We start from the raw sequence: 27434 nt of genomic DNA, 5'->3' as shown, positions 1-27434 counted from the left end.
GCAATGGCTTGACCTTGGCTCATTGCAACCTCCACCTCCCAGCTTCAAGTGATTCTCCTGCCTCAGCCTCCCAAGTACCTGAGATTACAGGCAGACACCACCGTGCCCAGCTAATTTTTGTATTTTTAGAAGAGACAGGGTTTCTCCATGTTGGCCAGGCTGGTTTCAAACTCCTGACCTCAGGTGATCCACCCACCTCAGCCTCCCACAGTGCTGGGATTCCAGGCGTGAGCCACCGCGTCTGGCACCTCATGGACCATTTCTGATCCCTCCTGGCCCCAGCGGCCCTGCTAGGTCTCTGCCAGCCTTACTTAGAGCACAGGCTGTGTGAGCCCTGAGGAGGCTCCACCCCAGCTCCCACCCCGCCCTGGAGGAGCAGGCCAGGCAGGCAACCCCATGAGGTCATCCAGAGTTTGGGGATTGAGACCAGAGCTGAAGGCACTCAATCGAAACCCAAAGTCAGAAAAGCAGAAGTGCAGGCCTGCTTTCCCCCATCCTCAGGGGGTAGGAACCCATGGTCCACTCAGCTCTTTCACAGAGCCAGCCCTGTGACAGCTCTGTTCTACAGATGAAGAAACTGAGGCCCAGAAAATCAAGTGGCTGCTCAGTGAGAAGCTGAAGTAGAATCTAGACAAGAGCTCAAGTTCTGGACTCTGGCTCTACTCTTTTTCCCTTTGAATCAACGGAAGCTTCTGCCCCACACCCAAGAACAGAGTCTCACCTGAAACTGTTACGTTTGGAATCTCACCCCACATTCATGCAATAAGATGACATTGAGCCAGCTCATGCCTCTAATCCCAGCACTTTAGGAGACCGAGGTGGGCAGATTGCTTGAGGTCAGAAGTTCCAGACCAGCCTGGCCAACATGATGAAACCTCATCTCTACTAAAAATACAAAAAATAGCTGGGCATGGTGGTAGACACCTGTAATCCCAGCTACTCAGGAGGCTGAGGCAGGAGAATCACTTGAACCTGGGAGGCGGAGATTGCAGTGGGCCAAGATGGTGCCACTGCACTCCAGCCTGGGTGACAGAGACTCCATATCCAAAAAAAAAAGGAAAGATTATAGTGAGCCATAGCGCCTCACCAGCGGCACAATCAAATCACCCGAGGACTCTTAAAATTAAACGCTTTGCCCAGGCCCCTGCCCAAACCACTTCCATCAGAATCTCAGAGGGCTGAGCTATGTACAGTTCCCCAAAACCTACTGAGGCCTGAGGTCCAGGACCCTGTGGGTCACCCCTAGCTCCCTTGATCCTGCCCCTGGATGTGTAACTCTGGGCCGGGCCAGGATGAGTAAAGGGAGACCCAGTATCTGTCCTGGAGACCATGTGATCAGGGAAGGGACCTGTCTTGTGGACACGATTGAGCTCCGAGAAGCGAAGATCACCATTCCTTCCAGCTCTCCCTCCACCCGGCCTGGGTGGCACAGAGCAGACTCACTGAGTCAACAAAGGATACCATGTCCCCTTGCCAGTCCCCGAGCCAGTTCCTGAGCCAAGTCCTGCTTTAGAGGTGTTTACTTTGCCTCTAGCCCCAGAGGACTGGGTCTTCCTAGTGTACCTGCTCCTGACCCAGCACCTCCTATGAGGGTTTGGGAGGGAAGAGCAAGGTCAGATGGGGAGAGGATGAGTGCTGTGCAGCTGGTTTGTTCTAGAACCTCTCCTGACCCTCCCCCTGTGGCTCTCAGAGGCATGAGGGTGTTGTGCAGGGAGGTAGACTCCACAGGGGAGCCACTGTGGTCATCACCTCCTCTTGCTGGGGGAAGGGAAGCCCAGACAGGGCCTGAGAGCCAACCAAGAACCGGCAAGAACTCTGTGAGTTTCCTCAGTCCCTATAGTTTGGGGCGGGATCCCCGCAAGACATCCCCATCATGGGGACCCAGCTTCCTACTGAGTTAGAGAAGCAGGTGAGATGCCAGGAGAGCTGCTGGCTGCACGTTCTGCAGACCCAGCCCTGACACTGACAACCCTGGCCCCTCCCACAGGGAGTCCCTGCCCTCCCTCCTATTCCACCTTCAGGGCAGTGCTGAAGGTCTGGATTCCACACCTGTCCTCCTCTCTCTGCTCCCCACCCAGCTTCTCCCTGGTGGCTCAGAGTTTCTGGCCTCTCTGGAATTTACAGGCTCTTCCTGTCTCTGGGGCCTGGTTGCATATCCCTTGGTGACCTGTCATAGGCACCTGCATGTGTGTGGTGTGAGTGTGTGTGTGTGTGTGCGTGTGTGTGTGTGTGTGTGAGAGAGAGAGAGAGAGAGAGAGAGAGAGTTTGCATCCCTGCCTCAGGGTGGGGACAGTGAAATTGGTCAGGTGTGTGATGAGCATACGGCTTCAAGGCTTCTGTGATTCCCGCTGCCCTCCACCCTGGCAGGGAGGAGGGGATTAGCCCACCCTTGGGGTCTGGGATTCTGAGTCAGGCCCAGGGGAATGGGGCAGTGGTAGGAGAGCTCAGTGGGCAGAGCAGGGCATGGGGCCCAGTCTTGCTCCCAGTGTGATCTCTCCAAGTGTCTCATGCCCCACATTCACACCGTTTCTGGCTTTGCTTGGGGTCCTTGTCCCCAGCCTACAGTAGGTACAGGAGAGGAGGGGCTGAGGGACATGGCAGGGGAGAAAAGAGAGCCAGGGTGGGGCCGGAGGAGGAAGAATGGGCATAGGGTGGGAGAGGGGGAGTCAGAGCCTGACCTGGAAGGGAGGTGGCCTTTGGCAGAGGTGGGCTGGTGGGCTTGGTGCTGCCTGGCTCTTAAGCCTGGGGCTGAAGCAATTCTAAGGGAGGAGAGAAGACGTCTCACTCAGGGCTGCATACAATGTGCGTGGCTGGGGTCTGACACCCCCACATGAGGGGGTGAAGGGAAAAGAGGCCAGGAAGATCTAACCTTCCTCCTGGAAGAAGCTGGTGCCTGGCCCTCTTCTCTGGGTCCTTGGAGACCAGGGGACAGGCATGGGCACACCTGTACACGTATGTGGACACGCAGGTGGGAGGGGGTGGATGTGAGCACGCAGGCACTGGAGGTCACATGCATCTTGGTGACCAAGTCTGGAGGAGACAGACCCAGGTGGTCAGGCGGCCAGATTGTGGGGTGGTCAGAATCCTTCCTGTCCTCCTTGGGGCTGGCACAGCCCAGACGCCAGCTCCCTCCAATATCACATCAGCCCAGACCCCTTCCTCTTTGGGAACCCTTCCCCTCCCCCACAACTAGCTTCCTCTTTCCCATCATGTCCTCCCTGGGCCTGGAGGGAGCAGACTACCACTCATTGTCCTGTTTCCGCCCCAGGAGCTACTCCAGGCCAGCCAGGCCCCCAGAGCTCAGCGCTTCCTCTGCCCACCCTGTCTGTTCGGCGCCGTGATTCTCTCTGTGCATCCGGCACTACGGCTGCGTCTGGAGGGTGATCTTCCCCTGTGCAGCCACGCCATGGCTGTGTCTGGGCCTGGGATGCAACTCACAGGTCATTAGAGCACTGAGTGGGGCAGCCAGCGATGTTTCTAGAAGCATAAAAATACCCCCAACCTGAGGTCCCTCCACCCCACCCACCTGACTCAGGCAGCACTTCCGCTGCCCTGACAGGAAATGGGCTGGAGTCTCAGCCTCCCGCCATCTCGAGGCAACTTCTTGTTTCCCTCTTGCCCTGTGCCAGCACTGGGGTAGTGCCCCTTGGCTCCACCCCCAAAACCTTCCCAGGGCTCTGTCCTGACGGCTCAGAGGGGCCAGGATGGTGGACATGATCGCCAAAGTTACCAGGAGACAGAGTCGAGCCTTGCGGGCACAGGTAGGGGATGCTGGGGTCAAGGGGTTCCGGGTGAGCCTCCACCCAAGCCCTGTTAGGAGCTGGGAGAGCTGGGGCTCAGAGCAGTGAGCCTCTTGGAAGTTGGGGTTCATTCTTCCTTTTCTCTTTCCTTCTCAGAGGCCCTGCCCGTCCAAGAAGTGGCAAGAGCGGCAGGGCTGCCACCTGCTTGTGGACAGGGAGGGAACTGGAGACAAGGGGTGAACCTCTGCAAGGAAGTCCCAGGGTGCTGGACAGCTGGGGCCTGAGAGCCAGGCCTCTTGGCTCCTCCTCTGGCTTGCAGTGGGAAGGCCACTTCTTGTCTCTAGGATGCAACTCAAGAGCCATTGGTTCCGTAATCAGGCCCCTGCTTATAAGCTGCCTCTGGGTTTTGTCTGGGCCCCCATGAGCAGGAGCAAGGAGGAGGGTAGGGGTAGCAGGCGCTGTAAGTCCTTGAAGGCCAGAGGATGTGGAGGGCGTGACTACACCTGCCCCAGGAGCTGGTGAGAACCCAGCTGAGGCTCTGCCGGGAGAGGAGTGTGTCTCTAGCTCAGCAATGCGGGGCTCTGTGGAGAGTTCTAGAGTTTGAAGGGACCTGAAGGACACTGCAGTTCGATGCCCACCACAGCACTGTCACTTCCCTCACCAGGAGTGGACTCTGCTTAGTCACCTCCAGCGAGGGCCCCTCTACCTCCAGAGGCAGCCTGTGTGTCTGGGAGCCCCAGTCCCCAGAATGCTTCCTTCAAAGGAGCACTGCTCTGTCCCTGAAGTGTGATGCCATGTCTTCTCTTCCTTGTGACAGCTCTGTCATGCTGGGGACCTAAATTTCTACCTCCCAAATCTCCTCTGTCCCTGCTGAGGATATTCCTTTGTGTGAGGACCCCCTCAGCCTCACTGGCCTGGGACTCCTCGTGGACTCAGAGCCATGGCCCCCAGCCTGCCAAGTAGAAATTCCTGCTCCAGGAACTCCTGCTCCTTCATTCGCTCTTCCACCCCTGGTGGGGACTTTCAACTGCTGCCCCAGTGGGTTTAGCTGTGAGGATGGGAGGTGAGTCCAGTTCCTCTACCTTCCTCTTGCCGCTGCTTCCATCCGGCCCTCCCCAGGAATCTCCTGGTTTCAACCCTCCTCTTCAGAAAGTTCAGGCTCATTCCAGGCTCTCCTGTAGCATCAGGCATGTTTGTTGCTGAAGTTTGGCATGGGTTAGACTTGTGTATTCAAGCAGTAAGTGTTTGTAGCAGACCTGCTGTGTGCTTCAGGGTGTTGGCCCAGCTGCTGGGGGGCAAATGGAATCAGCTACATTATCCCTACTCTTGCTCTCAAGAAAATCCTGCCTTTTGGGGCACAGAAGGTGGGCAGATGGCTGGACAACTGGCTGCCCACCACGGCAGAATGCCATCGGGCCCTAACAGAGCAGTGAGCAGAGAGCCAGCAGGTTTGACCTCTCCCTGGAGAGGCTTCTCAGCTGAGCACCACGGGAGAGCAGGGTTTGGGTAGGCAGAGAACCAGAGGAGGGAACTCCAGGCTAAACGGCGGAGCAAAGGCATGGAGGTGGGAGGATGCTTTTTGTGTTGAGGGCCGGTGAGAGGCCTGTTGTATTGGACTACAGGTTGCCACGTGAGGGCTGTGGTGCCCTCTACCAAAGGAGCAGTGGGGTGGAGGGTCCCCTCTCAGCTACACAGGAGCCTGGAGGAAGTGGAGAGCAGCAAAGAACTGATGGACTGCGATCCCCAGCGGTCCCGGCCCCTGAGCAGGGATCATCACCCTGCCTAAAACTGTACCATTCTCTTCTTTGACAGTGTTTTCATTTCTTGCCTAGCAGTGACCAGCACTGACATGCTGTCCATGTTGTCATCCCTGACATTGACACACAGGTGCACTTGAGCGCCAGCCCGGCGGGGGAGGGACTAGTGTCCCTTTGTTCACTGCTGTATTCCCCGTGCCTCCAACTGTGCCTGGCACAGAGCAGGTGAATCTGTGTTGGGTGCATGATTGTTCTTCTTTCCTTCTTTTCGTTGGTTTGGTTTGCTTTGCTTTTTTAGCAACAGTTTGATGAAAAATGAATGTGTTTCTTTGTTTTGTTTGTTCAGGCATCTGACTAAGGCTCAGGGAGAGGCCACCTTGAACAGCTGCTTCCTCTGTTGAGGAGTTTACAGCTTAGTGACGGTGTCACAGTCAGCAGAGCAACTTCTGTGATTGTTAAAAAGTTTTGTAGTAGAAAATGTTGAGGCTGCAGAAAAGTTCAAAGAAAACAAAACAAAAACAAATTAGGCCCTATAATCACAGTGCTCAGAGGGGACCTCTGGTAGCATTCTGGAAGGTTTCCAAAGATACAAAATTGAAATTTGGAAATCCGCTTTCCCCTTGAAGTGTTGTGTATGCTTAGAAAATAATAGTAATCCCCGAATGCCACGCTGCTGCCTGGAGTCTGAGAATGTAGTTATCTGTCCCTCTGCAGGGCTAGGGGTGCTGGGCTGAATGTGGAGGCACAGGGACAAGGGGAATCTTGGGAAAAGGCTGGAACCTGGCACCTGAACTGAGTCCTGAAGGAGGAATCAGAGGACCCGGCAAAAAAGGAGTGGAGATAGGCCTGGGCAGGCTGCAGATAAGCCTCTGCCTGGAGGAAATGCAGCAGGGAGGGTGGGGATCACCCCCCAAGTACTGGAGCTTAAAGTTCAAGGCAAGGGGCAAGAAGTGGCAGGAAATAATAGTGGAAGTGTGGGCCGGTGAGGGACTGTCTCTTGTGTCTGGTTAAGGGCTTACTTAGACTTTGCACTGCAACTAGCAGGGAGCTCTGAGGTGTGAATCAGGAAAGCCTCTGTTCTGGGAGGCTTAAGCATGGCCAGGTTTATATTCTATGTGATTGAACCCTCAGCTGCTCTCGCTCTCCTTTGGGGTGGGGGAAAATGATTCACATCTCTTTGCCCCTCCGTTCTCCAGCCCATCTGGCCATCCTCTCTCCCTCTCTTGTCTGGAATTGAATCTGACACCTGCAGACTTCACCTTGGAAAGTTCAGTTCCCAAATCCAGACATGGTACTGATTCCAATCCCAGAGATTTCTGGGCTGACAGGGAGGTGGGGTGGGAGCTCTCAGTGGGGCTGGAAGAATGCAGCGTGGCCTTGAATGGGCACCACAAATGGGCACACCCCAGGCAACTTCTCAGTTCCTACCCACCCTCTGACTTGCCTCTATGAGAACTGGGTTATCGATGTTTTATTATTGTTGATAAATCTAATTAATGGAATTGACCCACCCATCTGGGGCACTAAATAGGTTACAAAACACTTTCAAGAACATTTCCTCATTCACTCTTCACTACAATTTCTGAAATGGGCAGAGCAGGCATTTCATACCCAGGAAACTGAGGCAGAGAAGTAGTGTGACTTTCTGAAGGCCGCCCAAGGGGCTAACGCTCAGTGAGAGGCCACTTTGAACAGGTGCTTCCCCTTTCAAGGAGTTTATAGCTTAGTGATGGTGTCATAGTCAGCAGAGGAACTTGTGATTTTTTTTTTGTCTTTTGTTACTTTTGGAACTTCTGATTTTTAAAAAGCTTTATTGTACAAAATTTTGAGGTTGCAGGAAAGCTTAAAGAAAACAAAACAAAACAAAAACAAATAAACCCCTATAATCGCACTGCCCAGATGGGACCTCTGTTAGCATTTTGGAAGGCTTCCGAAAACACAAAGGCTTTCTCCTCCCGCAGGCGGACGACCCCCCGGAACCCGTGTACGCGAACATAGAAAGGCAGCCCCGGGCCACTTCTCCGGGCGCCTCAGCGGCCCCTCTTCCCAGCCCGGTGTGGGAGACGCACACGGACGCCGTAACCGGGCGCCCCTACTACTACAACCCGGACACAGGCGTTACCACCTGGGAGTCACCCTTTGAGGCTGCCGAGGGCGCTTCCACCCCAGCCACCTCCCCTGCCTCAGTCGGCAGCCACGTGAGCTTCGAGACCGAGTGGGGCCAGTACTGGGATGAGGAGAGCCGCAGGGTGTTCTTCTACAACCCGCTGACAGGCGAAACGGCCTGGGAAGACGAGGCCGAAGACGAGCCGGAGGAGGAGCTGGAGATGCAGCCGGGCTTGAGCCCCGGCAGCCCTAGGAACCCACGGGTGAGGGGCGGGGCTGGAGTGGGCGGGACTACCCTCTGAACGCCTCTGACCCCGCCTCCTGCTCCCAGAGGCCCCGGGACACACCGGTGAGGGGCGGGACTTGGTGGGCGGGGCTACTTCTGAATACCTGTGACCTCGTCTCTTGCTCCCACAGACCCAGGGACCAGAGAATAAGGGACGGGGCCTGGGTGGGCGGGGCTACCTCTGCCTCTGACTCCGCCTCCTGCTCCCACAGCCTCAGGGAGCAGGCTGAGGGCAAGGGCAAGGGGGTGTGTCTGGTCCAAAAGGGCAGGGCCAGCAGGCAGTATTGGCACTCAGGAGCCTCTGACTCCATCTTCTGCTCCCCGCAGCCCCCCACCCCCGAGACTGACTACCCCGAGTCGCTGACCAGTTACCCTGAGGAGGACTATTCTCCCGTGGGCTCCTTCAATGAGCCCAGACCCACTTCTCCCTTGTCCACACCCCCCGGCTGGTCATGTCACGTCAGCCAGGACAAGCAGACGGTCTACACCAACCACTTCACCCAGGAGCAGGTAGGGACAATGGGCAGATGGACCTGAACAGCCTCGGAGTCCTTCCTCAAACAGCTCTTCTTAGTGCTCTAAACTGCAGCGCAAACCAGCCAAATGCAGTCGCCTGCACCTCCCCCTCCAGATTCCCTGGTGCTGTCTTGGAATCTCGTTAGAGGGAACCTTTTCCTTCCCTCTCATGAGCCAGGCTGGGAGCCCTGACAGTTCCTCTCCCGACAGTGGGTGAGGCTGGAGGACCCCCATGGGAAGCCATACTTCTACAATCCAGAGGACTCCTCCGTTCGATGGGAGCTGCCCCAGGTAACAACCTGGGGAAAGGGGGTGCTGGGGAGAGAGGAAGGGATCACATATGACTGTGTTTTTCTCCCCAGGTCCCTGTCCCTGCCCCTCGAAGCATCCATAAATCCAGCCAGGACAGTGACACCCCAGCCCAGGCCAGCCCTCCAGAGGAGAAGGTAGGGGAGGAGGCATTCAGGTCCTGGCAGGACCACTGCAGAAGCAGTGGGGCTTCTGGAGGTCCTGGGAGGAGGAACTGGGTGGAATATATCTGTCTCCCCCATAGGTCCCGGCAGAGTTGGATGAGGTTGGGAACTGGGAGGAAATCTCTCCTGCCACAGCTGCTATGAGGGTAGGCATCACCACCCCCGCCCCCACCCCCGCCCCCTACCCCTACCCCCAGCCAGGTGGTGGGGCTGACAAGGAGGATTCAGTGGAGACAGGCCCAGACCATAAGAAGTGACAGCTGAGCAGGACACCACCATCTGCTCCCCATAGCTCACCCACTCTTTCCCCTTCTCTCTCTTAGACCAAGACCTTGGACAAGGCAGGGGTGCTCCATCGCACCAAGACGGCAGACAAGGGAAAGCGGCTCCGGTGAGAGCCTGTCTACACCCAGGCTGGGGCAGGGTGGGCCCTGGTGATGATGTTCACTGTATGCCAGGCTGTATGCCAGGCTCTTATTAAATCCTCACATCAACTTCATGAGTGGTCCTCTGTGGACACTGAAGCACTGCAAGATAAAGTGACTTGCTCGAGGTCCTGTGGCTGCTCGGTGTTAGAGTCAGGATTCCGGCCCTTGTAGTGGGGTGCCCCAGCCTGTGTTCCTAAGCTCTGGCCTTTTCCTGGGGTGGGAGGAGGCCCTCAGCCCAGGATCAAATCTAAGTCCTGCCACCCCCACTTCCCCACCCCCACCTAGGAAGAAGCACTGGAGTGCCTCCTGGACAGTGCTGGAGGGTGGCGTCCTGACATTCTTCAAGGACTCAAAGACCTCGGCTGCAGGCGGCCTGGTGAGGCCAGGTCCCCAGGGCAGGGACCATCCCATCTTCTCTCTTTTTTTTTTTTTTTTTTTTGAGGTAGAGTCTCACTCTGTCACCCAGGCTGGAGTGCAGTGGTGTGATCTCAGCTCACTGCAACCTCTGCCTCCTGAGTTCTGCCTTAGCTTCTTAAGTAGCTGGGACTACAGGCATGTGTCACCATGCCTGGATAGTATTTATATTTTTAGTAGAGACAAGATTTCACTATGTTGGCCAGGCTGGTCCTGGACTCCTGACCTCAGGTGATCCACCCACCTTGGCCTCCCAAAGTGCTGGGATTACAGGCATGAGCCACTGTGCCCAGCCCCTAGCTGCTCTATTTAATCTGTCTAGGAGATGACCAGGTCTGAGAGAGTGGTCCATGAGTTAGAGGAGCTGGGCCTTGGCAGGGAAGGGGTGATGCTGGCAGATTTACTCCAAGACAAGCAGTTTCAGCCCCTGGGAGATGGGGAACAGTCTTGAGGGTGGCCAGCTCCAGCCTGGAGGGCAGGGAGGCTGGGGGCAGATGCACCTGCTTGCAGGGATGCAGGCTGTGCTCTTTTCCTGTCCTCCCTGGGAGGGTGAGCAGCAGTGGACATGCCAGTCAGCAGGCTCTGTGGTTAAGAAGCATCAGGGTCTCTGGATCCAGGAATGCTTGGGGCTCTTTCCCCCAGAGTTGTTTCCTGGCCATGCCAGTGACCCTATCCTATTCCTAGAGCCAGAGTGCGACAGCAGACACATCTGAGCCAAGGACTACCTGTGACCTTCCTTCTCCTCCCACAGAGGCAGCCTTCCAAGTTTTCCACCCCTGAGTACACAGTGGAGCTGAGGGGGGCCTCTCTCTCCTGGGCCCCCAAAGACAAATCCAGTAAGAAGAATGTGCTGGAGGTGAGTGGTGGGTGTGGGGAGAAGGAAGGAAGGCGCTTAGTGATGCCTGCCAGCCCTCTGATAACCATCTGGAAATGACCTGGAGCTTTTGACCCTTAATTCCCTATGAGCCAACACTGAGTGCAGCTTTTGGCTGTATTAATAGAGGTAGGAATCCAGAGCTAGAGAGGTGACATTGGTGCAGTTGTGGGCAGTGCTCTGGGACCCTTACTATAGGCAAGCCCCAAGAAGGAGAACCTGGGAAGAATTGGGGCTACTATTCTTGGGGCTCGAGGCCAACACTGCCCCCTTCCCCTACAGGGGACCTATCCTGTGTTTCTAGCATCACAGATTCTGCAGTTCCCTCTCCAGGAGCTGAGTTAATAATAATCCTTGCCCTGGAGGGTGGTGAGGAGTAAGGCCTCTGGGAGAGGAAATTCTCATGCCTGGAATGGCAGCCCTCAACCCAGCCAGAGAGATAGAAGGCTCCCTGTCTGTGGCTGCTTACTGTGACAGGCCTGGTTGGGAAACCTCTTTCTCCCTAGGTCCCCTTCCCTGCCCCTGAGCCAGAGCCCCATTTCCAACTGGACTGCATCCCCAGTAAATAAACTGGGGCAGTGGGCAACACTACCAGGCTACCCCCACTGGAAGGGAGAGAAGAAGCAGAAGGATCCTCCCAGTGCCACAGCCTTCACCATCCACGTGTTGTCTGGTTTTTAAACTACTTTTACCCTGACCTCAGTCCCTAGAAGGTTTGAGGCAGATCACAACAGAAACACATGTGGTGAACTGGCAAATTCACTGAAAAGCCAGGACCATGAAAAACAAGTTAGAGATGGGGCTCAAGATGGAGAAGAATTGGGGGGCAGACGATGTAGCGGTGCTAAGGTGGTTGCTAAGGAAAACTTAGCTCCGACTTTCCTGCTGGGTAAGGTGAAAAGAGAAGGCCTATCAGGTGCATGTCTCTTTGTCGTTGAAAAGCTAATAAAACCCACCCAGATGTCGAGGGAATCAAAGCTTTTTCCTAACCCTTCACTCCTAAATTTATTGTGTGTAGCTTCATGAACATGGGATCTAGAAGGACGAGGCAGGTACTCTGCAAAACAGCTCCAGGGAGGCTTAATTCAGGATCTGGGCTGCTTCAGGCAGCTTTGTTATGATGAAGGCCGACAGCATGACCTCGTGTCCAAGCCCAGAAAAAGCAGTTCTGCACGGAACCTGAGTGTGTAGTTTCCTGATTATTCACCAAGCTCCATTCAGTTCTAGAACCAGGATCTCTACAAAGCAAAGTTGGAAAACTGGTTTCATCTCATGAGCTATTCTGATGAGTAGGTCTGCAGTCTTCCGAGTTTTGTTTTTGGTTTTTGTTTTTAGAGACAGGGTCTTGCTCTGTTGCCCAGGCTGAAGTGCAGCGGTGTGGTCATAGCTCACTGAAGCCGCAAGTCCCTGGGCTCAACCGATCCTCCCACCTAAGGCTTCCTTCCGAGAAGTGAGGACTATAGGCGCGTTCCATCATATCTGGCTAATTTTAGTTTTTATGGAGATGGGGTCTGGCTGTGTTGCCTGGGCGGGTCTCAAACTCAAGGCCTTAAGTGATCCTCCAGTCTCAGCCTCCCAAAGTGTTGGGATTACAGGCGCGAGCCACTGTGCCCAGCCTGGAACCTCCTTGAGAAGAATTCTGAAGCCTTCTCTGGCTTGACAGGGTAGAGTTCTGTGATCAACTAACAATATCTGCCATGGTGTTAAATTGAGGAGAGACTCCATTTCTATTATTATTATTATTATTATTTGAGATGGAGTCTCACTCTGTCACCCAGGCTGGAGTGCAGTGGTGCAATCTCAGCTTACTGCAACTCCGCCTCCTGGGTTCAAGCTATTCTCCTGCCTCAGTCTCCTGAGTAGCTGGGACTCCACAGGTGCCTGCCAGCATGCCTGGCTAATTTCTTTGTATTTAGTAAAGATGAGGTTTCACCATGTTGGCCAAGCTGGTCTCAAACTCCTGGCCTCCCAAGTGCTGAGACTACAGGTGTGAGCCACCACGCCCGGCCTGAGACATCACCTTTGCTTGGCATGTTTCTCCCCTGACTTTGAGGGATAGGGATATCCTTCAAACAGTTCTCAATGAAGGTCATCTCTGATGGTCTTTTGATGAAAGTTTCAGAATAGGACTTTCTGGGTTGTCTTTGCTGGAAAGGACTGGAAGGCAGGTGCTGTTCAGGCCAGTGGGAAGGTGGGCAAGCCTGAGTGGAAATCACCAGCCCCTGCCTCCTGGTTGGCTGCTGGCCATCCTCCCTCTGTGCAGGGCAGCCTGTAGCCAGCTCCAGGGTTTTCCTCAAGAGATAGCCCCAAATTTTATATCATTGAGGACGGATGGCTTTGTTGGGTACAGGAAATTTTCACAGCAGGTCTTCCTAGTCACCCCAAAGTCACAGAAAACTTCAGCAACAGTACCCTGAGAACTGCTAGCATTTGCCTGTGCGTCCAACAGGATAAATGTGTTGTTTATTCTTACAGAGAGGGTCTGACTGTGCTGCCCAGGCTGGAGTGCAGTGGCTTAATTGTAGCTCCTTGCAGCTTCCAATTCCTGGGCTCAAGTGATGCTCCCGCTTCAGCCTCCAGAGTAGCTGGAACTACAGGTGCACACCAGCATGCCTGGCTAATTTTTAAAGCTGTTTTTTAGAGATAGGCTCTCATTCTATTGCCCAGACTTGAATTCCTGGTCTCAGGGACTCCTCCCACCTTACCCTCCCAAAGCACTAGGATTACAGGGATGAGCTGTTACACCTGGCTGGGGGTGAATATTTTGTGAAATGCATTGCTATGTAATAATACACTTTGCCTTCTACATGAAACTTGCAAATATGAACTGATTATGCTTTGAGAGACCTGCCAACAATCATGGCTGTTGTTTTAGAAGTGCTGTCAAGCCATTCTCTGGGATAATCTTGAGCAGAGCTCTTGTCTGCTTTGATTAGAGCGAGGCTGTGTTATCTGCCTCTTGAAGGTTCTCTAGCCTTTGCAGGGGAAGGCTAGGGGGTGGGATATGCCACTTTCTTTCTTTCTTTTTTAAGAAGTTTAAATAATCTTCAAGTATAAGTTTAAAAGGACAGCCAAGGACAGTCCACTCTGATTCTAGGAGTTGTTCCCTGAGGTCTGAGACAGTTTCTGCTGTCTCTGAGTCTTGCTGAACCGAAAGGGCAGGGTTGGTGTGAGCTGCAGCAGCCAAATCACATTAACCTGGAACACTGGGTCCTCAGAGCCAGAGGCGGATGAGAGATCCATCTAAGCTGTCATCCAACTCAGAAAGGACTCTGAGCATCAGCCCTGCAGTGGCAAGTTTCCTTCTGGCATTTTGTTTAATTTATGCTTCATGATGAAGTGGGCTATCAGATGTGTTGCCCAGGCTGGAGTGTGGGAGGTGGTAGTTACTCCTGGCTGCAGAAGGTGGGACAATGCTTCTGGGTCCTCAGTGTGTGCATGGGGAGGGACAAGGGGAAACCTTGCTTTCTCTGGAATGTCATGATCTGCTTTCAAATCCTCTCTCCCTATATTCACTGTTGTGTCTAGTAGTCAGGGGTCTCACATAGGAAGTTTCTTTTTTTTTTTTCTTTTTTTTTTTTTTTTGAGATGGAGTCTTGCTCTCTTGTCCAGGCTGAAGTGCAATGGTGCAGTGGTATGATCTCAGCTCACTGCAATCTCCACTCCCGGGTTCAAGCAATTCTCCTGCCTCAGCCTCCCAAGCAGCTGGGATTACAGGCGCCCACCACCAAGCCCAGCTAATTTTTGTATTTTTAGTAGAGACAGGGTTTCACCATGTTGGCCAGGCTGGTTTCAAACTCCTGACCTCAAGTGATCCACCTGCCTCAGCCTCCCAAAATGCTGGGATTCCAGGTGTGAGCCACCGAACCTGGCCTCACATAGGAAGTTTCTTTCACCTAGTTTGCAGGCTAGTGCTCTGCATTAGGCCTGCCATGTTCTGTGGCTTGCAGGGAGGCAGGTTGGGGGAGGGAAAGTATACCAGACAATTGAGCCCTGCAGCTCTGTGCTCATCACTCACTAGCTGTGTGCCCATGAGGAAGCAGCTAAAACTTGCTGAGCCTGTTTGCTCATCTGTAATACAGAGATGCAGTCACCCACTGCTTTAAGTGATGCAGAAAACCCAAAACTTGGCCTGGGATGAGGCCCTTGCCCCATTAAGCGCTGAGTGCCTGGGGGCAAAAACAGGTCACCTCTATCTCTGTACCTACCCTCAACTGGGGCCAACCTCCAGGGCAAACCCAGGGTACCAGAGATGACCCAGTGACATGTGTCCCTCCAGCTGCGGAGCCGAGATGGCTCAGAGTATCTGATCCAGCATGACTCGGAGGCCATCATCAGCACCTGGCACAAGGCCATTGCCCAGGGCATCCACGAGCTGGTAAGCAGAGCCTGGGGCCGCTAGGGGCAATGGGGAGAGGGTGGCCATTATGCAAATGCAGTCCCCCACTTAGGCTGAGATGGCAGGGTAGGCTGCTGAGGAAACAGCCTTCCTAAGTCTGTGAATCCAGCCCTGGGGTTGGCCCTACAGGAAGACTCTCCAGGTGAGGGCAGGGGCATATTCTAGAGGAATTTCCCATCTCACAGGAGGCAGGAGGCCAGATATACACTCTGCAAGCCAACCAATGGCAGACTGAAGCTAGCAGATAACATTTTAAAGGATTGATTTCAATAGTCAATCATTTTTTTTAAGGTTCAAAATACCAATTGCATAAGTAGAGGATAGGACGGGGCCCCTCTCACAACTATTGACCTGGAAATGACCTGGGGCTTTTTGACCCTTAATTCCCCATGAGCCAACACTGAGTGCAGCTTTTGGCTATATTAATAGAGGTAGGACTCCAGAGCCAGAGAGGTGATGTTGGTGCAGTTGTGGGCAGTAGTCCGGCACAGCTAGAGGTACTGGGTCAGAACTGGGAGCCACATATTGAGGAATGCTCAATTCGTTAGAGGAGCTGAGAAAAATGAGGTCTCTGCACCTTAAGGGCTCCATGCAGCTAAGGGAAGTGAATGTTCTCAGGCTCACTGGTGGAGGCGAGGGGAGTTAACCCGGTTAGGAGGAGAGGACTCTTCGCTGAGGGTCTCCAGGCCATGCCTTTTGGGAGGGCATTTTGCGTTCCTGGAAGGACCCGCAGCTGGCTCAAGGCCCTGCCTCTCTGAGGCTGCGGGAATCCAGTCCGCAGAGCTGCCCCCTGAGGAGGAGACCGAGAGCAGCAGCGTGGACTTCGGGTCGAGTGAGCGCCTGGGAAGCTTGCAGGAGAAAGAGGAAGACGCGCGGCCGAGTGCAGGTGTGCGCAAGGCGGGATGGGCTGGGGGCTCCCAGGAGGCCTCTCCCGGGGGTAACCACTGCTGGGACCTGCCCGGCCTACCCCGGCGCCGCCTCCTGACTCAGTCCTGTTCTCCCCTGCCGCAGCCACGCCCGCCCTGGGCCCCGGGGGTCTGGAGAGCGACTTGAGCAAGGTCCGGCACAAGCTCCGCAAGTTCCTCCAGAGGCGGCCCACACTGCAGTCGCTGCGGGAAAAGGGCTACATCAAAGGTACCTGAGGCCTGCGGAGAACGGGGAACGGGGCGGCGCAGGCCGGGCGGGCGCTGACGAGCCTCTGCCCTAGACCAGGTGTTCGGCTGCGCGCTGGCCGCGCTATGTGAGCGTGAGAGGAGCCGAGTGCCGCGCTTCGTGCAGCAATGCATCCGCGCCGTCGAAGCCCGCGGTACGTGCGCTGCGGGGGTGAGGGAGGCAGGCATTGGGGTGCTTGCTGGTCTCCTGCGAGGACCACAAGCTGGAGACCCCTGGAGGGACACCAGGTCCGGGGGAAAGAAAGGGAAGCCTCGAGTGGGATTCCGTATCCCCACCCTGCACCTTGAACCTGGGGTCAGCGCCTCCCTCTGCCCCAGGTCTGGACATCGACGGGCTGTACCGCATCAGTGGAAACCTGGCCACCATCCAGAAGCTGCGCTATAAAGTGGACCACGGTGAGGCCCGTCCGCATTCCCCTGCCCCAGTGCCTGAAGGCTCGAGGGGTACTGACCTCCGTCGGCCCCTTTCCCTTCCTCCGCCACAGATGAGCGCCTCGACTTGGACGACGGGCGCTGGGAGGACGTCCACGTCATCACCGGCGCCCTGAAGCTCTTCTTTCGGGAGCTGCCCGAGCCCCTCTTCCCCTTCTCGCACTTCCGCCAGTTCATTGCGGCCATCAGTGAGCACCTGGGGCAGGTGGGGGGGGTGGGGTAGGTGCGCGGCAGGCCACCCCTTTGGCGGGCTCCCCTTGCCTGGCCGACACCCCCTATCTCCACGTGCGACTCCCTCCCTCCGACCCTTCGCTCAACCAGAGTTGCAGGACCAGGCCCAGCGCAGCCGCTGTGTACGCGACCTGGTGCGCTCGCTGCCCGCCCCCAACCACGACACGCTGCGGCTGCTCTTCCAGCACCTCTGCCGGTGAGCCGGGCGGGCTGCGCGAGAAGGGGGAGGCAGGTCCAGGCTGGAGCACCCCCTCAACCTCGCGCGTCCCCGCAGTTCCAAGCCCTGATCCCACTGACCCTCGCCGCAGGGTGATCGAGCACGGCGAGCAGAACCGCATGTCGGTTCAGAGCGTGGCCATTGTGTTCGGGCCCACGCTGCTGCGGCCCGAGGTGGAAGAGAACAGCATGCCCATGACCATGGTCTTCCAGAACCAGGTGGTGGAGCTCATCCTGCAGCAGTGCTCCGACATCTTCGCGCCGCACTGACGGCGGGCCTGGGACTGGGGCGGCCGCCGCCCTAGCCTTGCAGCCTGGCCTCCTTCACTCTGGGACCCTCCGCCAGCGCACAGCCACAGGCCGATGTGACTTCTTGTACCCTCGATTCTGAGGGTACGGTGACACCTAGTGGGCACTTCGCAAAATGTGATTTACACCCCACCCCCGGCCCCGCCCCGCACGTCCTGTTTTGGGATTAATTAGGTTTTTTTCCTCTGTGGCATCACGCCTACTGTACGTGTGCGATAGCGTGTGTGGGGGTGAGAGTTTGTTTTCTGGAATGGTGGTTGCTGGGAGGAGGAGCCTGGTGGGGGCGCTTCCTGGCTGCTTCTGGTGGTCACCTCGTGGAGGCCTCCGCAGAGACTCTGTGGGTTCTGGCCCTGTACCAGCACTGTGCCAGTTATGGGACAGCTATGACTACTTCCCCACTGTGGAAACAGAACTGACCTAGCCTCCAGCGGGCGGCTGAACCTGCCCTTCTCAGGCCTCAGGGATGACCTCCTGCCTGAGCCTCTCACAGGCTGGCTGTGGACCAGTTTCATCTGCTTTCCTGTTGGGGGTCCTGGGCCTCTGCTGCCCTTGACCCACTGGTGTTCTGCGCAAGGCTTCATCCTGTTCACCACGTGCACGCCTGGCGTCCTCGCTCGACATGGCCAGTTCCATTTTATAGACGGGGACACTGAGGCCTGCAGCAACAATGTGGCTTGCTCAGGGCCCAGTGAGTGATCTCACTCCCCAGAAAAGGCTCCTCCCACACCAGGGCACAGCCTGGATAAGGGAGAAAATCAGTCCTTTCAGCTACCACTCCTCCAACCTTTGGGCCTATGCCAGAGCTAAACTGGGTATATTCCCTCTGGACCTGAGGAGGCCCCTGAAGGGAAAAAAGGAGCCTGCCCCAGCTGTCCTGTCCTGGGGGAGGGGGACAGAGCCCTAGCAGGAGCTTCCAGCCCTCTTGACACTCTGACCATCAGGTATGCCCATGTGGGGCCCACTTTGCTATGAAGAGCTGGGCAGGCCTGCAGGGTGTGGGGAAGTTGGACACAACCTCAAAAAAGGAAGCGTGAATCCCAGGGGACAGCAGATCCCTTCCCTCCTCAGACACAAGTCACCTCAGCTTTCGGCCCTTGTCACCCAGCCCCACCCACCCACCTGTTCATTAATGCAACAGACAATGACAGCTGATATTTATTGGAATTTGCATCATGCCAAGCATTTTGCCTGGATTATCCCATTTGTTTCTCACAGCCGGTATTTATTGTCTGCTCTTCTGTGCCAGGCATTGTGCTCTGGGCAGGGGCACGTCGAGGGCCACCTGCCCTGGTGGAGCTTATGGTCTGATGTGTGAGGCTGACTGAAGCCCACCCCATTGCCAGCAGGGACAGGGCAAGAGTACACACGGGAGGCCTCATACCATATGTCTAAATATTTAAAAGTTATCAATCAAGCTAACAACTGTTAAATAAAATATGTTCTATTCTCCTACTTTGACAAATGTGCTTTGATAATGACCTGGCTGGCCAGGTTCTAATTTAAACTTCTTTGATTTTTCCAAGTTCCATGCCCAAATGTGGTGGCAGGAGAAGAGCAGGCCCTGGGCTCAGCCTTCCCCCTCGTCTTTGCACCCACAGAGCCCTCCTCCCCCAAGCAGAGGCTCTCAGGCACATACACAGACACTGTAGTCCATGTGTGCAAACTGCCCATACCCCCTGCAGCCAGCTGCCACTTGGTGACCCCACTGGTGATGTCATCCGCCCTTGAGGGAGTGTGCCTGGAGCTATTTGGGCAAGGCATTCTGGGGCCCCAAGTGTCAGAAGTATGGTCTAAAGGGAGGATCCAGGCTTCAAGAGAGCCCGCCAGATTCCTCCTCCTGTGAGGAGAGCCACAGACACGGATCTGGACTGGAGCCTTCTCCAGCAGAGGACCCATGACAGGGACCACTCTCATTTGAGTCCGAGGTGAAACTAGACAGACGGACACCAGCTAATTACTTGGTTACCACATTTGTACAAGAGCTGGAAGAAGCGCTGGGTGCTCAGAAGGTGTGTCATGGGGTGTGAGTGTTGCCCAGGGGCCCAAGATGCCTCTGCAGAAGCCACATTTGAGAGAAGCAGTAAACAATGAAAATGAGTCGAGCAGGCGAGGGGGTAAGGGAAGGGTGCTAGTTGGTGGCAGTGGCACGTGCCAAGGCTATGGGGCAGGAACGCTTGTGGGGAGAACAAAATCTGAGAGAAAAGCATTGTGACCAGGGCCCAGAAAGCCAGGGGGCATGGGTGTGAGGTGAGGCTGGAGAGCTGTAAGGCACAGAGCCTGTGGGGCCTTAGGGATCACCTGAGTAGGGGGCCTGTGCCAAGGACATTGGGGCCCCAGGACAAGGAGCCGAAACGCAGGGAGCTCTCCACCTCCTTCTCCACCCCAGGCTTCTGACCCTGCCAAGTCCTCAGAGGGCAAATAATATAGCAGTAGGCCGAGAGGTCCTAGAATGACCACATTTTTTCCTCAAGGAGTGTCAGAAATTACCCACTACCAATGAGGAGACCTCTAGAGAGAACGTCATAAGTCACCTGCAGTCACATGGCAGGCTGGTGGCAGAGCCTGGCCCAGAGCTTCATTTGCAGTCTGGGGACTTACCTTATCCCCCAACAGAAGCCCAAGGCTCAGTCACGCGGCCCCAGCCCTGAGCACATGAATGGTGAGCACTGTGGGTGCGCGTGGAATAGGTTGGGAACGAATTGGATTGTGTTCAGAAATACAAGGATATGTAGAAATGTCTTCCCTCTTGAAGCTCTGTCTGGCCGGGGGAGAGATATAAAAAGGAGCAACAGTGGTACAGCTGATAAGGGCTGCCTCGGGGATCTCTCCCCAAGCCACCGCCTCTCAGCAGACGCCCTTGAGTCCTCCTGCAGCCTACAGGTCTGCCCCTGAAGCTACTCTCAGAAAGGCCATGGTGTCCACTTGGTTGCCCAATCCTGTGCGAATGAGCACGTGGACTGCCTGCTGCCCTCCTTGAGACACACTGTTCTTTTGCCTGCAGCAACATGGGGTTTTCGTTTTGTTTTTTTTGTTGTTGTTGTTTCTTGGCTGGTTGGTTGGTTAGTTGGTTTTTTGGGGTGTTTGTTTGTTTGTTTGTTTGTTTGTTTGTTTGTTTTTGGTTCTTTTTCTGAGACAGAGTTTTTCTCTTGTTGCCCAGGCTGGAGTGCAGTGGTGCAATCTCCGGTCACTGCAACCTCCATCTCCTGGGTTCAAGCAATTCTCCTGCCTCAGCCTCCTGAGTAACTGGGATTACAAGTGCTTGCCACCATATCCAGCTAATTTTTTGTATTTTTAGTAGAGACAGGGTTTCACCACATTGGTCAGGCTGGTCTTGAACTCCTGACCTCAAGTGATCCATCTGCCTCGGCCTCCCAAAGTGCTGGGATTATAGGCATGAGCCCCATGCCCCACCCTTCTCTTCTTTTTTCTTTTTTTCTTTTTTCGAGACAAGGTCTTACTCTGCTGCCCAGGCTGGAGTGCAGCAGTGTGATTATAGCTCACTATGGCCTCGACCTCCCAGGCTCAAGCCATCCTCTTGCCTCAGCCTCCTGAGCAGCTGGAACTATAGGCACACACCACCATGCCTGACTAATTTTTTACTTTGTAGAGATGAGATCTCACTATGTTACCCAGGCTGGTCTCAAACTCCTGGCCTCTAGTGATCCTCCTTCCTCAGCCTCCCAAAGCACTGGGATTACAGTATGAGCCACTGTGCCTGGCTTACATGAGTCTCCACCACCCCACTCCTCCCTTCCTCAGCTCCCTGTGTTCTCTGCTTGCCCTATAAATAAATGGTGATGCCCCACCCCCAGATTGTGCCCTCAGCCCACTGCTCTCTCTCTTCCACCATCCCTCAACCATTCCACCCTGCAGACAGCTACCAAGCCTGCACCCGTATCCCCCAAATCTAGCACCAGCGTGAAGTGCTCTCTCCCGAGTCCCATGTGCAAAATCTACCTGCTTAAGGCACACTTCCATGGGATAACTGCCAGACACTGGACACGCAACCCATCTGCAACAAAGCTCACAGCAGCCCTGCTCTGAGCATGGCACCTCCAGTCCCCAGAGTCCCAATCTTCTACTCCTACATATGTCCCATCTTCCCTTGGTCTCCCTTATCTGGATGATCACAGTGGCCTCTGAATGGGCGTCTCCTCTCCCCATTCAATCCTCCACCCAGCAGTCACCTCTCCCACCTCTGCACACCAGCTGTGCCTGCGCCTGCTGCCCCGGTACACTCCAGGCTACTGCGTGCTTGGATAGCTTTGGGCCAACAGTTCCCCTGCCCCCTTCCCTTTCCCCTGGCCAGTTCCTCCTCCTCCTCCAAGCCTCGGCTCACACCTTACCCCCACACCCTCCTCTGCTCTCTCGGTGTATCTCTCTCATCACACTTAGCTCACTGGATACACTTGTGCCTCCATGGCCAGGTCTCCCCACTGGGCTGTGGGCTGGCACAAGTTCACAGGTTCATCCAGGTTGTAGCCTGCATCATTACTTTTTCTTATTATTTTATTTATTATTTATTATTTTGTTTTATTTATTTTTGAGACAGAGTCTCACTCTGTCACCCAGGCTGGACTGTAGTGGTGCAATCTTGGTTCACTGCAACCTCTACCTCCCAGGCTCAAGCAATCTTTCCATCTCAGCCTCCCAAGTAGCTGGGACTACAAGCGTGCACCACCACACCTGGCTAACTTTTGCACTGTTTGTAGAGACAAGGTCTTACCATGTTATCTAGGCTGGCCCTGAACTTCTCCCACCTCCGCCTCTCAACGTGCTGTGATTTGAGGCGTGAGCCACCACACCCGGCCCTCATTCTTTTTTATTGTCAAATAACATTCCATTTACGGATATGTCACATTTTGTTTATCCACGTGTCAACTGGTGGACATTTTAGTTGTTTCCAGTTTTTGGCTAATATGAACAATGCTGCCATGAAGACACACAGGTTTTTCTGTGGACATAGCACCTCAGTCAGCCATTGCTACCGTAACAAATTACCACAGACTGGGTGGCTAAAACAGCAGAGACAGATTTCTCACAGTTACGGAGGCTGGAATTTCAAGCAAGGTGCCAGTAGGGTCAGGTTCTGATGAGGGCTCTCTTCCCAGCTTGCAGACAGCCGCCTTCTCACTGTGTTCTCATGTGGCACAGATAGATCGAGCTCCAGTCACCTCCATTTATTACAAGGACACTGATCTCACCTTTATGGCCTCATCTGAACCGAATCACCTCCCAGAGGCCCCACCTCAATACCATCACATGGAGGGTTAGGGCTTCAACATAGTAATGGGGTGGGAGGCACAAACACTTGTCTATGACTCATGTTTTAATTCTCCTGTGGAATTCCCAGGAGTTTCCTGGATTAAATTGCTGGATTAAAAGGTAACTCTACCTTTCACCTTTTGAGGAAGGAACCGTCAAATTGTTTTCTACAGCTGCACAGTCTCCCAGCAGCCGTGTTTGAGGGTTTCTGCTTCCTCTCGCCTTTCTGCTTCCTTCTGCAACAACCATTTCAGCTCTTCATTCCCTCCATCCCCTCGCCCTCCCGACCTTCCCACTCTCTCAACGGGTGACCCTCCTCCACCTCACAGAATGGCGGACACACTTAACATCCCACCATGGGCTCAGCCTGCCCTAACCACGGCTTCCCTGGCCTCCTTTTCTCAGTACCTCAGAGCAGACACTTTTCCAGGGCATGGTTCATCTCTGTTTTTTGGGAAATATCCACTATCACTGGCCCCTCTTCTTACTATTAATCTGCTGTCTCGGGTTGAATGTCCCAGGAAACAGAGACACTGGCAGGGGCTTGCTGGGTGTGACCTCAAGACCAGTGCCTGCGGGGTGGAAGCAGCAGGAACGGCCCAGGGAGGAGCAAAGCTGGGGCCCAGGCCCATCTGCGGCCTCAGGCACCCCACAGGTAGCCTCAGCTTTGTGCTCCATTATGGCCAGGGGCCAGGCCACCGGAAAGGGGCTGCCCTGTCATGTGGGAGAAGGGAGGCCATGGATTTGGGCAGAGGGGCTCTCTTCAGCCCAGGGCACATCCTGGAGAGAGGTTAGGATTAGTGCTACTGGCCGCTGTCCCTCCCTGCCCTTTGGGAAACCCATGCTCAGTCCTGGAGGAGGGCATCTGAGTAGCACCCATGGTATCCGCTGCATCACCTGACCCCTGCCCCTTGCCACGGAACGTGCTGAAGAGCCTCTCTCTGAAAAACTCCTCTCAACCCCACATCTCTGCAGCTGCTACCCTCCTCCTCCTCCTCCTCCTCCTCCTCCTCCTCCTCCTTCCCCTCCCCCTCCCCCTCCTTCCCCTCCCCCTCCCCCTCCTCTCCCTCCTTCTCCCCCTCCTCCCTTCCTCCCCCTCCCCCTCCTCCTTCCCCTCCTCCCCTTCCTCCTCCCCCCTCCTCCCCCTCCTTCCCGTCCTCCTCCCCCTCCTCCTCCCACTCCTCCCCTTCTTCCTCCTCCTCCCCCTCCTCCTCCTCCTCCCCCTCCTCCTCCCCTCTTCCTCCCACTCCTCCCCCTCTTCCTCCTCCTCCCCCTCCTCCTCCTCCTCCCCCTCCTCCTCCCCTCTTCCTCCCACTCCTCCCCCTCTTCCTCCTCCTCCTCCTCCTCCTCCTCCTCCCCCTCCTCCTCCTCCCCCTCCTCCTCCTCCTCCCCCTCCTCCCCTTTGCAGCCAGACTTCTCAGACATCGTCTACATTCACTGTATCCACCTGCTTCTCTTGTTTGCTCCCCAACCCCACCCCACACACACATCGGAAAACTGAGTTTTTTCGCCTAAACTCACTGATGATTTCTCATCAATAGCTGCTGGATATTTGGAGGTCTGTATATTAATTGCCTTTCGGGGCACCCTGTCCTCTGCTGACCACCTTGGAAACATTCCCTTTCTCTTGGCTTGCATATTCTCCTCGTTTTCCTCCCACCTCTGGCCATGCATCTCATTCTCTGCTGTACCAGCCAGTACAGGCAGAGTCCTTGGGGCCGGCCCCTCGTCTCACCATCCTCCCTCCCTAGATGAAAGTGTCTACACCCTCGGCATCAGCAACTCACTGATGCATAGTACCAGGCCTGACTGCTCTCTGGGCTCCCAACCCTGGTGCCCTCTGACAACCTGACATCTGCTCTGGGATGGTCCTCAGCCCAAGAATGGATTCACGATTTTCCCCAAACCTTGTACTCCTCCAGGGTTTGACGTGTCCCAGGCAAAGGCTCTATCATCCCCCAAGCCAGGTGAGCCAGAAACCTGGGAATGTGGCTACTCCCTCCATCTCCTCTCTCTCTCCTGCCTCCATAACTGATCTGGGTCTTGTCAGTTCTTTCTCTCTGATCCACTCGCCTCCATCACTAGGGCCTCTCCCTGGTCTAAGGGGCTAATATCTCCCACCCGGACCCTGCAACAGCGCCCAGCCCCCTTCCCCGTCCCAAGTCCTTATTGCCCCCACCTCATCCAGCCTCATTTCAGAACACACATCTAATTAAATTATCACCCTGCCTAAAATCCTTTCCACTCATTTAAGGAAATGACCAAGCTCAGCATGGCCTGCCTGGGGCTTGCACCCACCCACTCCTCAATTTCTCTAGTGAACCAGTGTGAGACAGTGGCTCAGAGCATGGGCTCTCAAGTCAGGCTGCCTAGATTCAAATCTGAGCTCCACGTTGCCCCTGCCAGATGGTTCTGGATAATTGACTCACTCCTTTGTGCCCCATATTTTCATCTGGAGAATGGGGAGGCAATAGCAGCACTAACCTCATAGGTGGTTGTGAAGATGTCATGAGATGATACTCACAAGGTTCTGAGAGCACAGTCTGGCTGCAGTAAACACTTGCTGGGTCTTACGTGCCTTACGTGCTCTTTGGTTTTGCACTGCAGCTACAATGGTCTCCCATCGATTTCACAAATGTTTCACACTCCCCTCTGCCCCAGGATCTTTGCATGTGCTGTGCTCTCTTTATAGTTCTCTTCTCCCTTGCTTAGTCATCCTTTTAGCACTGTGCTCAGGTGACTTCCTCCGACAGCTTCTCCCAATGCCCAGCTAGGTCAGCATTCTTTGTTACACACCATCAGAGACCCATATGCTTCTCTTATCTAAATGTGTCATTTTACATTCATATATCATGATTATTTATTGCTGTTTGCACCTCCCTCCCATGATACTATAAGCCCAGGATGCGGGGGGGGCTCTGTTGTTGCTCACCATCATATGCCAAGCCCCTAGCACAGTGCCTGGCACATAACACAGGTTCAAGAAATACCTATTAATGAGCGGATACATGAAAAGGAAGACAACTAGAGTTCAATTTCCAGCTCTGCCATTTCCTATCGAGTGATCTTGGGCAAGTGGTTCACTTCAGTGCGCTCACCTGTAAAGTTAGGACACTCACACCTACCTCAGAAACTGCTCACGATTATAAAACGATACATGTGTAACACACATGGCCCAGTGCCGGGTGCAGGAACATTTACAAAGTCTTGATAGTCTTTGTTTCTCAGTCCCAAGGATAGTCCTGGGTCCTGGGATGAGACAGCCTCTGTGACGGGACCAGATGCAGAAGGGCTGTGGAGGAGCCCCTGGGGTGCAGCCAGATCTCCTGGTGGACAGTAGAGCACATTGGGCCAGTGACTCTTTTGTTTCCAGAGCACTGGAGCCGTCCATTTCCAAGACTTCAGCCCAGCAGTGTTGTGGGGAAGTGTACTTTTGTCTGGTTTGGGTGAGAGCATCAGAAGTGGAAGACTGTCCCCTCAGGCCAGTACAGGAGAGGACCCACTGGCATTCACAAGAGGGGCCCTGCCAAGTAGAATTGGAGCTGTGAGTGAGGTCGAGCCCCGTGTCCTCCAGGAGTGGATATTCTTCTTTGGTTGCCAGCCTCAGAGCAGGGCTTGGTGTATTAAGGGACATGGCAAATTTCATTTCACAAGAAGGGGCCAGGCCATGAAGGACTCCTGGGCCCTGCTGGAGAATGGACTTCATCCTCAATAGCCCAGTGGGTGCCACTAGGTGATGACCAGGTGGACAATATAGCCAGGAATGGTTTTCTCTTTTTACAAACTTTTTATTTTGAAGGAATTATTGACTCACAAGAAGTGACATAAATAGTACAGAGAGGTCTGGTGCATCTGGCACCTGGCTTCCCCTGGTGGTGCCATCTTACATAACCATTGTGCCTTATCAAAACCAGGAAAGTGATGTAACTAACTATAGACCTTGCTTGATTTCACCATTCTTTGCATGCACTCATTTTTGTTTCTCTTTGTGTATAATTTCATGACATTTTATCACATGCATAGATTCATATAGCCAGCACCGCAGCAACCAAGATACAGAATGTTCCATTACCTCAAATGAAACTCCTTATGCTTCCCCTTTCCTCTCACATCCTTCTGTGCCTTCCCCAATCCCTGGCAACCCTGTCTTTATCCATCTCTATAATTTGCTCCTTTTGAGAATGTTAATGGATGGAAATAGCATGCAACCTTCCAAGACCAGCTTTTTGCACTCAGCATAATGCCCTTAGGATCCACTCAAGTCATTGTGGGTATCAAAAAGTCATTACCTGTTACTGCCTAGTGGTATTCTACAAATATGGTTTTAAAGAGATTCTCCCAGCTGTGGCTGAAGGAGGGAGGGAGGGGACCATTTAGGAAGCTGTTTGTGTTCAGGCAAATATCACAAGACTTCCATCCTAGCCCCGCCCACACCACCTCTCTGCAGCGGGGAACTGGCCCTAGATGTGCTCAGGCTGGACCTCACTTCAGTCACAGGGTTGAAGCAGAAGAGTGTTTGGAAGTCTTGAAGCTGAGCTGCCAGTAGGGGGCGTCAGAGGCCTTTTGCCCAAGGGGCGATTCCGAGGGAGAACAGCAGGGAGGCTGAGAGGGAGCTTTGCCTTGTGCATCAGGACCAAGAGAACCCTGACGTCTTGGCCCTCTCTGGATCCCAGCCCCCATGTTTCCGGCCAGCCCTGAGCTTTGAGGCTGGGGGAAGAGGCTGATAGCATATAGTCGAGGAGGCAAAGGCGGAGAAGGCGAAGTGAGGCGTGAACCAGGAAGAGATGGTCTGGAGTCAGGCAGAGGGAGGTCCCGT

At 54.6% G+C, this 27434-nt stretch overlaps 1 protein-coding gene across 23 annotated transcripts in view; it reads left to right on the top strand.

Moving 5' to 3' along the window:
- The window catches only part of ARHGAP27 (Rho GTPase activating protein 27), a 35453-nt gene extending 16648 nt beyond the window's left edge, over positions 1–18805 (top strand). For 4 of the 23 annotated variants that reach the window (XM_035303184.3, XM_078373373.1, XM_078373375.1 and 1 more), the window contains 16 exons: positions 7459–7866; positions 8217–8399; positions 8616–8696; positions 8768–8851; positions 8959–9024; positions 9202–9269; positions 9592–9682; positions 10472–10576; positions 14874–14972; positions 15768–15879; positions 16005–16127; positions 16201–16299; positions 16484–16561; positions 16651–16785; positions 16919–17024; positions 17137–18805. In XM_035303184.3, coding sequence (XP_035159075.3) covers positions 7459–7866; positions 8217–8399; positions 8616–8696; positions 8768–8851; positions 8959–9024; positions 9202–9269; positions 9592–9682; positions 10472–10576; positions 14874–14972; positions 15768–15879; positions 16005–16127; positions 16201–16299; positions 16484–16561; positions 16651–16785; positions 16919–17024; positions 17137–17314 — 2016 coding nt within the window. In that variant the 3' untranslated portion in view covers positions 17315–18805. Of the gene's footprint in view, positions 1–3606; positions 3762–7458; positions 7867–8216; positions 8400–8615; positions 8697–8767; positions 8852–8958; positions 9025–9201; positions 9270–9591; positions 9683–10471; positions 10577–14873; positions 14973–15611; positions 15880–16004; positions 16128–16200; positions 16300–16483; positions 16562–16650; positions 16786–16918; positions 17025–17136 lie in introns of those variants that run through there. The other 19 variants (XM_078373368.1, XM_078373366.1, XM_078373367.1 and 16 more) reach the window with 12 other exon arrangements.
- Positions 18806–27434: the final 8629 nt, after the last annotated feature.

Source organism: Callithrix jacchus, chromosome 5, assembly GCF_049354715.1.
Source record: "Callithrix jacchus isolate 240 chromosome 5, calJac240_pri, whole genome shotgun sequence".
NCBI lineage: Eukaryota > Metazoa > Chordata > Mammalia > Primates > Cebidae > Callithrix > Callithrix jacchus.
Note: the sequence above shows the minus strand (reverse complement) of the source record. Positions and strands in the feature narration are given on the sequence as shown.